Source organism: Anser brachyrhynchus (assembly GCF_964034855.1).
Source record: "Anser brachyrhynchus genome assembly, chromosome: 5".
Lineage (NCBI taxonomy): Eukaryota > Metazoa > Chordata > Aves > Anseriformes > Anatidae > Anser > Anser brachyrhynchus.
The window spans coordinates 29,714,513-29,727,759 of record NC_137699.1 but is presented as its reverse complement, the minus strand read 5'-3'; the positions used below and the strand labels follow the sequence as shown (position 1 = coordinate 29,727,759).

Below are 13,247 nucleotides of genomic sequence, written 5' to 3'. Positions count from 1 at the left end.
TTGATTACAGCACCCAAGGGATGCAGTCAAGTTATCCAGAAAAACAGCTGTAGCACAGCAAAGCCAAAGGACAGAACATCATCACAGACTTTTTGTCTCCTTCTTCAGCCAATGTTAAATGGGAATGACTGGGGTTACCTCACTCGTGATATTTTTAGCTAGTGCCATGCAGCAGATAAAAATCCCTGGGGTGCTGTGTTCTGTCTTGAACACAGCAGCTTTCACAGACCATGCAAGGTGGCCTGTATAACATGGAGGGGCCTCCAGGCTCAGCCCACATGCTAAGGCAGCAGAGTGTAATCTTTTTTTTTTCTTTTCCTACAAAGAATTCCCTGTAGTTGCCTGCCGTGCTGCCCTCTGGAAGAAGAGGACTGATTTCTCCCTACTTGAGAAAAGATTTTTTCTAGCTCGGTGCCACCGCTGACAGCCTCTCACAGTGTTTCCAGGTGCCTCCACCACAGAACTTTCCACTGGCCTGTATAGGCACAGAGACAGACCTGGAGAGCTTTCCTGGTGCTGAGTAGTAGATTAGCAGCACTAACTGCTAATTAGCTGTGCAACCACTAGTATTAGCACTGATGGAGCCTGCTCTGGAGCCGAGGCTGTGAGAGTATCCTCGGGCTGATAGGTGCCTGGACAGAGAAACTGGCTTTTGGAGTCTGGCTGGGGTTGACTTTAGCAGTAGCCCAGCCCCTGGTGCTGATGCTGAGCCACGCAGACAGCTGCCATAGACTTTTTCCTGACACAGCGTTCATTCGATTACTCACAGTCTGTTTCTTTCCTTGTCAGAGTTTGCCTATGGAGGGCATCCCTACCCTTTCAGTGGGATTTTCGAGATCACACCTGGCAGTGCGGTAGAGCTTGGCGAGACCTTTAAATTCAAGTAAGGGCCCTTTTATACATCTTCCCTGCTCCCCCCTACAATGACAGCTACTAGAGGGAGAGGGGAAGTCCTCTCCTCTGGGTCCCCCTCTCCCTCTCATTAGCACCCTCACTGCCTCCTTTACATGATCCTGGTTCAAAGGCAGCCCTGCAGGGGTTCTGAAGGCAGATTAAAGGGTGTACAGCAGACAGGGAGCAGTGCTGAACTGTGTTTGGCAGAGTTTAAATGTATACAAATGCCTTACAAATGAATGTAGTTCTCTCTTCCCATTTTCTTTGCTTTCTGTGCTCCTGGTTTCATCTGTCAGCAAGAATGGGAGTAACTGTGTGTTATGCAGAGCCAGTGCAGAGGGGAACAGCAAGCTTGTCTTTTCACGAGCATCGCCTATTTATGGGTATTGCACGGAGTATGACAAGTCGTCTCCTGGGTTTATTGCTACACTATCACAAAGGACAGGCCAACTGCTAGAGGAAACTGAGAGGATACTTCATTAAGGTGCTATTCAAGGTGTCCAGGCTTTGGGGCTGTGGTTCAAGGAACTGCCCGTGGCAGATGGGACTTGCCCTTCGCAGACTGCCAGTTTACATTGAGGGATGATGGGGACTTCTAGAAGAATGAACACTATTGAGTGAGTACTGGGAGAAACAATATGTTTATGCATAAAACTATGTCTGCTTCTTCCTGGCCCGCACTGTGGAAACCCTCTCCACCAAGGGAAACGCATCTCCTCTGTCCTACTGAAAGCTTCTGCAGAGGGGCTGCGGGCAGAGTGGGAAGCAAGCAGACCGGTAGAGCTGAGACTTCGCTGGTGTGAGCAGGAGGCTCTCAGGACTGGTCCTGTGCTGTAACCAGCTATGTAGATCACAGTATCACAGTATCACAGATTTCTAGGTTGGAAGAGACCTCAAGATCATCGAGTCCAACCTCCGACCTAACACTAAGTACTCCACTAAACCATATCGCTAAGCTCTACATCTAAACGTCTTTTAAAGACCTCCAGGGATGGTGACTCCACCACCTCCCTGGGCAGCCCGTTCCAATGCTTAATAACCCTTTCGGTAAAGAAGTACTTCCTAACATCCAACCTAAAACTCCCCTGTCGCAACTTTCGCCCATTCCCCCTCGTCCTGTCACCAGGCACGTAGGAGAACAGACCAACCCCCACCTCTTTACAGCCTCCTTTAAGGTAACTGTAGAGAGCGATGAGGTCGCCCCTGAGCCTCCTCTTCTCCAGGCTGAACAAGCCCAGCTCCCTCAGCCGCTCCTCGTAAGACTTGTTCTCCAGACCCCTCACCAGCTTGGTCGCCCTTCTCTGGACTCGCTCGATAAACCTGAGGATATTAGTACACCATTTTGTTAGTAAGGGTCTCTCTGATAGCCCCAGATATTCATGCCCCTGTCTTATACCTGGCCTTCTTGCCATTGCTTTTTCTTTTCTTTTCCCTGGGTACGTATCACTCTCTACACTGTAGCTTTCCATGTTTTGTGTTGTATTTTGTTCTTAACTAGAGAATCCATTGCCTTGGGCACCACAGACTTCACAGAAGAAGATGTGGATAAGATTATGGAAGAACTGGGCAAGGAGTACAAAGGCAACGCGTACCATCTGATGCACAAGAACTGTAATCACTTCTCTGCGGCTTTGGCTGAGGTGGGCACAACTATCTCCTATTTTTTTTTTGCTGCTTCAGATTTGTAGTAGTGCTTACAGAAGGGGAGCTAGGATCAGCACAGCCTGCCACTTCAGAGTCAGTAGTCAGCTCTCCTGTCTCTGCCCTTAATATTTTTGAAAACCAGTTGCTGTTCCTAACGGTGGGGTTAGGAGATGGAGATGCGTCAGGTTTGTCACAGGTTTGGTCTAAACTGAGGGTAAAATTTGGACTGCCTGCATTGTGGCTCACTGAACAGGCTGCTGAGCAGGAATTGGAAAGGCAAACCTGGCTTGTATGCAGATGTGCATTGTTTTAATAGCAAGAACATAAAGAACCTTATATGATGTGAAAAGGAATAAAAGAGGCTTCTCGGTGTTCTGCTAATAAAATGTTGCAGTGTTCAGGAAGTGAGTGTTCCTTTTCCTTATTTAATGTGCACCATCTAAAACTCATTTTACAAAAAAGTATTGATTTTTCTCATAGCTGTCTTTGGTGCTTACATATTTCCATGTTCCCAAAAACGCTGTGAATTTTAACAGAGCTGTTATTTCTCTTCAGAGATAATTGAAGCACAGAGAAATGCAAATTTACCCTCTTTCCTAATTTGAGATATTGATTATTTAATTTTTGAATTGACAAATATATTATTTTGGGAGAAAGCTGCCTTCCATCCTATCCCTAGCTGAGATGTTTAAAGCACGTTTCCATTAAGGTATGTGTATTTCAGCACTTATGTAAATCTGTATTTGGGATCTTGACCCAGTGCCAGAAAAGAAATGAAAAGAAGGAAATGCAAGTGACCTTCCATTTAACAAAACAAAATCAATCAAACAAAACCACCACCAACAAAAAAATAATGCCACTGTTCCTGTGTCTTCCGTAGGCATTTTACAGCAAATGCAAGGATAGAATCTCCTCCATGTGGAGAAAGACCATTTGAAATCTGTTAAGACAAAACCTGTTTGAGCTGAATGCAATGGAAGTTTCTATTCTCCTTTCCCAACATCTGAATGCTTGCTTAACTTTACAGCCTTGGTACTTTCTTTTGTTCTTGTAGTTCCCATTAAAAACAAACAAAACCCAAGCACTGTCCCCGTCCTTCCTCCCTAGATTAGACTGCTCATATCCCTGCCATGTAGAGCTGTAAGGTACAGCCTTTGGCTGTTAAAAGCGAGCCGAATGCATTGACTACACAATGTGTGGCACTCAAGGTATGTGTCACCATAGAGGGTAGAAAAAAGAACTGAGATTTGTGCTCTGAGACCAATTCTGAGACTAATCTGCTTAGTGTTTGTATTGTCCTTTCCTTCAGACTCTTCATCTGTGAACCAGCAATAATAATAATTAGTATCTATTTATGCACAGCCATGTTATGTGGTACCTAAAAGCAGAAAACGGGGAAAAAGTATTCAAAGACTTAAAAGAAAGGCTGTTAGAAGCTTTGTTTTGCAGAATAAATCTGCCCCGGAGCACAAGCAGTGTGGTGACTTCAGGTTGTTCTGAGCCTCCTGACTACTGCCAGGCAAGTCTCATCCCTGCTTTGTGCCTGACTGTCCCCTCTTGTATGCTGGATGATCTCCTTCCTTTGAAAAGTGCTTTGAAATTTCTTCCTAAAAGCTCTCATCTGCGAAGGTTAATTAGCTGGCTTGCAGCTTGTGTTGCTCTATATCAGCAAGCCCTATCAGAGCTGGAACTTGAGAGCTGTTTGGTGATGTGTGGGTTCAGGTGTTCTCACAAATGCGTCTGGCAAGCCTCGAGACGTGGCTGTATGGCCATGTGCTCGAGGGCTGTGCCTGACCTTCCTAACTTCCTTGCTGGGCTGCGGGCTTGCTAATTCATATCCATACAGGACACCTGTAGGCCAGGCTCCTCATCCTCACACGGACTGCTTGAAGTCACAGGAGTAGGACTTTGAAAGCAAAGTTTCTGTTTTCTTGTCCTTTTTAATAGTATTTTCTCAGCAAATAGAACATATATCTAAAATCTTTCATCTACTTCTGCCTACAAACAGTTATTCCGTTAAATTCATGTTTAATATAACGATGCTTCAGGTCTCACCATGGTAACTGGCAGTTGTTGTCTTTAACAGTTATAAAACTTGGTGTCTAAGCAGGCAAAGCAGACTGACTATGTTAATGGTTAGGGGATGTCCAGACCTATGTCATGAACATTTGGCCATGCATCTTGAAAAATCCCTGGACGGCAGCAGGTCCAGCACAGGCAAATAAGCTCTACTCAACGATTGGGCTTGCCTTTTTCTTGATACTTACCTCTGGAAAAAACTCATTTAGCTGTGCTGTTATATGCCACTGTGGTGCTTAAGCCTCTCCCTACAATTCCACACATCCTTTCTGGGCCTTCTGATTTTCCTGCCCACGCTCACTTGTGAGTTACAAGGGGCTTTGTTACTCCCTTGCTGGTACTTAGCTCTGAATTTTCCTTTCTCGCTGCTGCAGACTGCAAAGCGTGTTTGGACTCGCTCAAGACTTAGATCTCTTCCCCACTTTGCCAGTTCCCCATGGCCTTCTAACGTGCAGTGACTGGATCAAAGCTGGATGGATCTATTAACAAAGCAACTCCTGTGGAAAGAAAACTGCGAGTGCCGTGGTTTCAGCAGCAGAAGTTCAGACTTGAATTTCTCCGATGCTGTTTCATGGAGAAAGCTTTCTCAGAGTGAGATTCAGTGAACATGCTGTGTGTGATCAGGAATCTTTTCCTGTGGATTTTCTGAGAAGTATTTCCTCATCAGGGAACTTCAGAATGTTTAAGAAGTGAAGAACTACCCCAGATTGTAAATCTCTGCCCAGGAAGTGCTGCATACCATCTTCGCTACAGTTTTGAAGGAAGTTCTGCTGTAACACAATGCAGAATTTCCTGGTGGTTAGTCATCAGAGAGAAATTAGATGCACTCCCTGTGTATGTACCTGGCTTCAATTTAAGGTAGTTGATACACACACCACTTAATACCCCTTGGCGGTCTCCCTTTACCCCCACAATCTGTCAGTGTGGGAAGGTGAGGGAGCTTGATCTAATTAGTGAAAATCTAGTTAGTGTTGTTTCAGCCACTCTGACTGCTGCTATATGGTCCCGTGGTACCCATTTTTATAAAACCACTTAAGCAAATTGCTTGTGGGTTAAAATGAAGAGGTTCATCAAGCTGGAATTAGCAACTTGCCTACAAGGAGCTTGTTCATTTCATGTTGCTTATGTTGACAGTCACCAAAATCAAGCAGTATCAGTACCATGCTCTCTGAAGGAACTGTCCAGGAGGATGGGCATTCCTTTTAGGGGACTTATGCCTATGACTTCTGCAAGGAAAAATCAGTCAGGCCACCAGCAGCCAAGCCCAAGCTTTCCATGCTGTTCTGAGCTTCTGTGCCTTGCTGCGTGTCAGTACTCCAGGCACTTCAGGGAGGTGATGCAGCAGGCACACAGCAGGGATTTTAGCATTCTGATAATATTATGTGTGTGGGGAGAACGCAGTTAGGACCACATCAATACTGGGTGAAGTCCTTCTGTTTGATCATCTGTTGTTAAGTCACTGTGTTCCTAACAATTCCAGCAATACATACAAATGGCCTTCACGGAACAGCAAAATATTTATGTTCTTTATGAGTTGCCCTGGCTGATGAAAGGGGCTATTTAAACTCTCCCAGATGGAAAAATATTGGCTATTAAACATTAGGAAAAAAATAAAGCCTTTAAAAATAAAAAGAGAGGCGAAAATAATTAGTCCTTTCCATAATGTGATTTGTTGAGTTTCCTGGTTTTCAGAACAAGGACAGAAGTTACAAATTTCTGTAAAGCAGATGTAAAGGGAAAGGAATATAGCTGTGCTTTCAGAAGAAAGACAAAGTAATGCCTGGTCTGGAAGGAAGGACCTGCAGGCTTGAGGTCACAACCATGCCATTGCTTTTCAAGAGCACTTGTTACTGCAGCAGCAGGAAGCAAGGAAGTTTGCTGTGAATAGTGTGTTTGGGGTGCTGAGAAAGAGATGCAATTATACTATCACCAAGCCTGTTCTTTGGGCATAGATAAAGGCAGATGCACACAGATATTGGGAACTGTGAAATTGCTGCCAGAGAGCTCTATTTCAGTGCAGAGCATGGCTCTTGATTACTCTGTAACTCTTAAATACAATTTGGACTTGTGTAAGGCAGATACTAGGTAAGGCAAAAGCATATGGCACAAGTTGTACCCCCAAACACATGTAGAGGTGAAAGGTTGACTGTCAGGGGGTTCAAATGGGGGCAAATAATAATGAGCCCTGTTCATGTGTAGGCATATGGAGAGTGTATGGTGCCCAAGGACATCGTTAGAGAAAACAGCCATAACTGCAGGATCGGAAGCAGGATGAACGTTTTCTCCTTCCAGGTTCTTCTCCAGTCCGGTGATATTCCTCAGTACTGAGTGTAAGGTCACTGTCACTGCGACTTAAAGTCTCAGAGAAAGCTTCTGCTGCTTAGCCCATTCACAAACAGAAGATGACTCATTTGACTTCCCACCAGCAATTTTCCATGCTTCTGAAGTTTCCCATCTTAGATAAGCTATGGAGCCCTGTTCCTACCAGAGTGACGACAGTTGCTACAGCATGTCTCAGAAAAGGGCAAACCACCATGGGAAGGGAGAAAAACACCTTTGAATCAGTACCAGAACTGGAGGATAAGTGGAATGACTCAAGGAAACCACTCCTTCTCCCTTCACCAATGTGATTACTGCCAAGCAACTGTAATGCTTGCTATTTAAATAAATTGTTTAGCACCTTGCAATAGGACACACGGCACGCAATTATCAAAGAAGCGAGGCTTCTGTGAGCACCAGGGAAGATAACCTCTCTTATTCCAATTGCCAGCTGTAGAACAGCAATAAAGTCAGTAGGTCGTATGGGCCCTTTTGGCAAGATAAGAAGTTGATGCTCATCATAATTAGGAAATGAATTGAGAGGTACAGATTTGATTCACCTTAAAGATTGTTGATGTTGGAACTTTACCTGAGGACAGCAGAGACAGAAGATTTTATTATTTTATCATTTCTTCTCTTCCCGTTCTTGAAAGGGGAATGATTTCTTTCTGACCTGTGTATGTCAGAGAATCATAAACTGGGATAGATCACTTGGATTTGAGGGATTACAAACTCTCAAGGAAAACAGGTATCTCCTCCAGCTTTCTTTTGTACTCATGGATCCTTTTCACCCCTTTACTCCTTTAAATATCAAAGGATCTGTTTCCTTATTGATCAGCATTTCTTCATCCAAAGGATTGGATCCAGAGGACTGTGCTCAGAGATGCTATCTGGGAAAATATTTTTCCCAGAAGACATCCTCACAGAGCTAATTGTTAGAGCTGCACTAGGATAAAGACTTAACCACAAGCTTCCTGGATAAAGAGAAAGCTTGCTGGGGTATGGGAGAGCAAGTTAGACCAAAGATTTATTTACCTTCTCTTCTGCATTCCAGCAAAAAACTCTCCAGAATATCAGCTGCAAGATGTTCTGGAGAAGGGTTACCCTCAGCCTCTCCTGTGGGAACTGTCCTACTCTAATTATTTACATGAACAAGGAAATAACACATTCCAGGAGGAAAAGAGAGCGGCCTAAATCAAAACTAAGGTGCTTGTGGTTTTAGAAGCTCATTTTGAAGTGGTAGAATTTGTAGAAGTTCCCAGAGAGAAAGATGTTCGGGGGAACTGGAGGTGGTGTTTTTTAGCTGAAGTGGCCTTGGGAAGTAGTCCTGGGGACTAATGAAGTGAGCTTGGCCTATTTGTCTTCAACACAGGAGGGCAAGAGAATCTCCTAAGCATCTCAGGTTGCTTAGGTCAGCCTTGAAGAATTCTTTAGCGTCCTAGGTGAGCCTGGCCCCTATTGGATGGGGATTATGGACATAGTCAAATGCTTTGTATCCAGACTCAACAACTGTGGTTGGAGCCTTGGTAGAAGGGAGTCATCTTTCTTTACTTCCCCACTTGCCGTGGGGCTGTGCTTGAGGTGACATGAGATGGTAGCCGACACATCTTCTTTTCTCCATGGCTGGTTACTTGTCCTTTTTCAGCCAAGGCAAAACTGGCAGCATATAACAGACTTGCACCAGAATCGTGCTTTCCTTAAAGTAGTTTGACTTTCAGCAAATTTGCTGAGAAAGGCAGGTTTGCTGAGTCAAGGACCAAACGAGGGCAGCTTTTTAATCGCAATAAATAATTCAGCCCTAAAGCTTTCCAGGTCCATCCCCAGACACACGTGAGCTCTTGTAATGTTATTAAAAACTAGGAAGCTTTCCTTAGCCTGAAAGCTCAGAGAGAAGGCATTAAACATCACAGAAGGGAACTTCAGGAGGCATTTGTGTCACAGTTGAAAGCAACAGAAGCTTTTATAAACCAGTTTTCAGCAGATCCTAAGGAGCGAAGTGATGCTCATGTTTTCCTTAGTCAACAGTTGCTTTTCAGTTGCCTCTGTTATGAGGAGGAGATGGGTGTTTTGTTGCACAAAAGTGTATGTGCTAGTCTGTTATTGGCAGGGGACAGAGCACTCCAAACAGACAGGAAAGAGGGACAGAAATGAACAAACCAACCAACTGAAAAGCAACCATGGGCTATGAAAGAACATTAGGAAACCTTTGTTTCCTGGCACCTGAGCCAGTCTTCAGGAAAGCTGATGGAAAGACGTGCTTCATTCAAGTAGCCTTTGAATGTCGCTAGCTCTTTGGGGAACAGGCTGTCTTGCTTTTCTGTTTCTTAAATACCATTTACATCCAGAAGCAGCTTATTAATAAAGACATCCTGCACCCATAAATTATCTTCATGGTTTCAGATGGATGTCATTTTTCTCTCAATTCTGCCTGTAAATATGCACAACTGTATACTGTTAGTAATCTGCTAAATGGTATTACAGATAGAGCTTCTCTGTAGTGGCAAAATGAGATTTCTAAGTGTGGTTTGTGTATTAGTTGAAATTTGTGAAGTATTTGGGGAGTCCTTGGAATGAAGGCTAGTATAAAAGTATACATTTCTTCTTCCATCATTACCCTTTCTAGCCTTGCTACCCTGAAAGGGTATTCCAGCCCAACAAAAAGGGTTAATGGAATAAATCCTACATGCATCTTCCAGGTCTCTCAGTCCATCCTCTTTCCTCTGTCTACCTGCTTGTGCAGGGGAATAGCATGAGGTGGCAAATAATTGGAAAAAGAAATCAACCCCCCAAAATAGCAAGTTCTTAGCACATCATTCCGATTTTTTGAAAATGGTCTGGTTTTGCCACATGTGCCTCTGCAGTTATTTCAGGTTTTCCCTTTTTTTCAGGTAGATCGATCACTTTAGATTAAATGTGAAGATATTTTAAGAGTGGAGGGAAAAAAAACAACAACAAAACAGAAAACCAAAACAACCAACATTTTAAGCTTCCTGGGACTGTTGTAAATGTGGGGGATTTGCACCATCTATTTTGCTTTATTTGCTTTATTTTTGCAGTTGTCTTTCCAAACCAAATGCCCTGTGGCCTACCCTGTTATAAATAAGCATAATAGCTTGGAGCCAAGTTAGTTCATAGTCTCTGGGGAGTTCTCTAGACACACCATTGTGAACCCTTTGAGTCTGTGTGTGTGCACAAATGCTGAGGACATGCCTCCTTTACACAAATAAAGATGGCAAGGAAAAACCTTGTCCTTTTCACCAATGCCTGTTGATAAATGAAAAGTGTCAGAGGTGTAAATGAACTAAGAGTGTTGATAGGCTTTTGAGACTGGAAGCTTTTGCTTAGCAGTCCTGCCAGACAAAGTCTTTCCCTGTTCCTATGGGTTCCTGTATTCTCTCTTCTCACTGTCTCTCCATCCTCAGTAACCGGCTGCTTACTGAGGTAAGGAAACAAGGCTTCAGACTGAGACTGAAACACAGGATTTTCTTGATTAGCTATTCAGGAAAAAAGGATGCTGCTCATGTCCATCACTCCGTGGACGTGGGTTGGCCTGGTCGTGTTCAGGACAGCCATAACACGTGTGTGTTTATACATATATATATATATCTGTGTTATACCATAACATATGGATGATCATACTGGGTAACAGCTGTTCTCAGCCACTGGCCTTGAAGCAGCACCTGCTAGGAAAAGAGAGTTCCTTTCCATGCCATCATGATAATAGAAATGAATCACAGTTGTTTGCAGTATTTTAAATATCAGTTACAAGCCCAACTTAATTACACTCGGCGCTGCTGAAATGGTCATCTGTTAGGAGGCTGCTTGCTGCCTACCTTGTCATCCTGCTGGCTGCACTTAGAAGTGCTGGTTACAAGCACTTTCATGCCCAGAGGCATTTGGCTATGCTGCAGTGTTGGTACAAGGCAAATCAGTGATGCCTCTTGTAATTCTGCCCTAAATGTGGTCCATTAGATGTTGTGTAGTCACATTTGCAGGGCAGAGCTAGAGGTATGTTCCCTGCTGAGACACGCAGATTTCCTCAGCTCTGTGAGCATTGGGCAAAGGTGTCCTCCTGCACTGGGTTAATGGTTTATTCCATGTGTCTCTGAGTACTAATTTGATTGCATTGCCATATTTCTCTTTTTACACATGTGTCTGGCTGCCATAGTGCAGCCTGCGAGCTTTGCCTGGGCAGGTGTGCTGGTTTGTGTCTAATGGCCTTATTCTGAAATTCAGATAAGTGCTGTCTATGCTGTGTGGTCTAGGCCTTAGAGGAGCAAACACAGGAAAGATTCCCCTTGGACCCTGAAGACTTTGCTCCTGAAGTGCTGTGGGCTGTGTGTTGGACTCCCTCAGGCAGCAGTAAGCCCCTTTGCGTTCTCTGAGATGTGCCAAGGGAACACTGTACAGCAGCTCCATGGATACGTGCCCTGCGTGGCCGCCACCTCATTCTAAGCAGGGCTGCTGAGGGGAAGTAGCCGTGGGTGGCTGAGCAGATGTTCAGTGCTGAACTCTCAAGAGCCTCAGCACCATGACAAGGACTGAAGTAATTAGCACGCATTGCTTGAGGAATGTAACGTTGCCTCCGCACAGCTTGATTTTCATGGATCAGAGTATTGCATGGTGCCTCTGGAAGGGCTCACTTAAAAAAACATATACCTAAGTGTGTTGACCTAGACTTCTATGCATGGCCTGAATTGCCCCAATTTGCACAATCCAGCACAGCACTGAACTTATTGTATTTGTGCGTTTTCTTTTAGGATCCACAACTGATCAGCCCTTCACCCTCTTTTGGAAGGGGCTCAGTCCATTAAACTACCTCAGATTATGTCTAGTATATTTTAACAGTGCTCACAGAATGCGGCACATACCTTCTCCCTGCCTCAAAAAAGAAGAAAGGGGAGGATAACAGCAGGCTGATTGCATTGTTCTCTGTAAGGCAGAAGACTCAGCTTCTTCTGTAGCTGGATGGCATGCAAACCCATGTTTCCCAGCTGCTAAATGCTCTCCTGCTCAAGGTAAAGCTTTACACGGAGCTGTAAGGTCTTGCTGAGAAATAAATCCTAGCTCTTAGGGCACTTAAGGGAGGGAAGAGTCATGAGCTACAGTCCTTACACCCAGGGCTGTTTGTATGTTTTAACTAGGGTCTGTTTCCTGCCAAATGGCACGGCTAAAGATGCTCAGAGGCTCTTTTTACACCCTAAATGAGCTGCTTCTTGATGAGTTGAAATCGCGGTGTGGATTTGACAGCCGTGCAGAAATAGCACCCGAACTGCCGGGTCCCGTTTCTCCCTCACATTCGGCTTCAGCCACGGATGCCTGAACTGCTGCTTCCGTTTGACCCAGCTGCATCTGCAGAGTCCCCTGCAGCTCCTGTGCAGCCCCCAGGAGCAGCTGCAGCTGTGGGAGCCCTGGCTGGCAGTCACAAGGTGCCGCTCAGTGGAAGCTGTGAGTACACGCAGCCTGCGCGGGGGCTTCTGCCTGAAGTGGGGACTGGTCTCGGCCGGCCAGCAGAAGCTGCACCCGCTGTCCCAGGGGCTGGATTTCAGTCTGCGGCAGTGGCTGGCTGTCTCTGCGGGGTGGGTGGAATAACTCACGCCTTCAGGCACCTCACAGAGCGGGAAGATGAGGAAGAGCTATGCTCAGCAATGATAGCCGGACAATATTCACAGGAGGTCTGCAGAGCTTAGGGAAACCCTGAATGGCCTGAGGTTTGCTGCTCATAGTCCAGCCCCTCCTGTACTACTCAGGGTTGCCCAACCCAAGCACTTATATGCCTCGGGTAAGCTACAACCCCTGAGCTACATTTCAGGCTTGCATCTCACATAGGCTTAGCCCTTCTGTGGCTCTGGTTGTTTCTTTAAAGTTCCTTCCCCAGTCAGCTGCCATACCAAGAGGCTCAGCTGTGCTTTATTCAGGTGTCAAGCTCAGGCTCTGCTGTAGCTGTGGTAGGTTTTCTGGAGTGGCCACTGGGTATTTCTGAAAGGGATGATAGCAGGACAATTTGATAGGATGGCCAGGACAAGTGATTTCTGACCCATAGCAGCTTATCTGCTAAGTTTGACAGGACAGCTACATGACCCATCACAGGGAAGTTTACCCCTCTCAAAAGAGAAAAAACAACTTGGTTGTCAGGCAAGAAAAAACTCTAAAATGCCAAATTTCTAAGAACCTTAAAAATATATATATATATTCTTGTAGAAACAGTGGATGGTAAAAGGGTTCTGTAAGTTTATCATCGTTCCAGTGCGTGGTTTTCAGTTGAGAATTGCCTTAAAGAGCTGCAGTAATTTTTCTTTGGATTCATACGC

At 44.9% G+C, this 13,247-nt stretch overlaps 1 protein-coding gene across 7 annotated transcripts in view; it reads left to right on the top strand.

Moving 5' to 3' along the window:
- The window catches only part of LOC308196455 (deubiquitinase DESI2-like), a 55,757-nt gene that overhangs the window by 36,562 nt on the left and 5,948 nt on the right, over positions 1–13,247 (top strand). For 5 of the 7 annotated variants that reach the window (XM_080595459.1, XM_080595457.1, XM_080595458.1 and 2 more), the window contains 2 exons: positions 790–883; positions 2,393–2,534. In XM_080595459.1, coding sequence (XP_080451585.1) covers positions 790–883; positions 2,393–2,534 — 236 coding nt within the window. Of the gene's footprint in view, positions 1–789; positions 884–2,392; positions 2,535–3,987; positions 4,058–4,991; positions 10,711–13,247 lie in introns of those variants that run through there. The other 2 variants (XM_080595461.1, XM_080595462.1) reach the window with 2 other exon arrangements.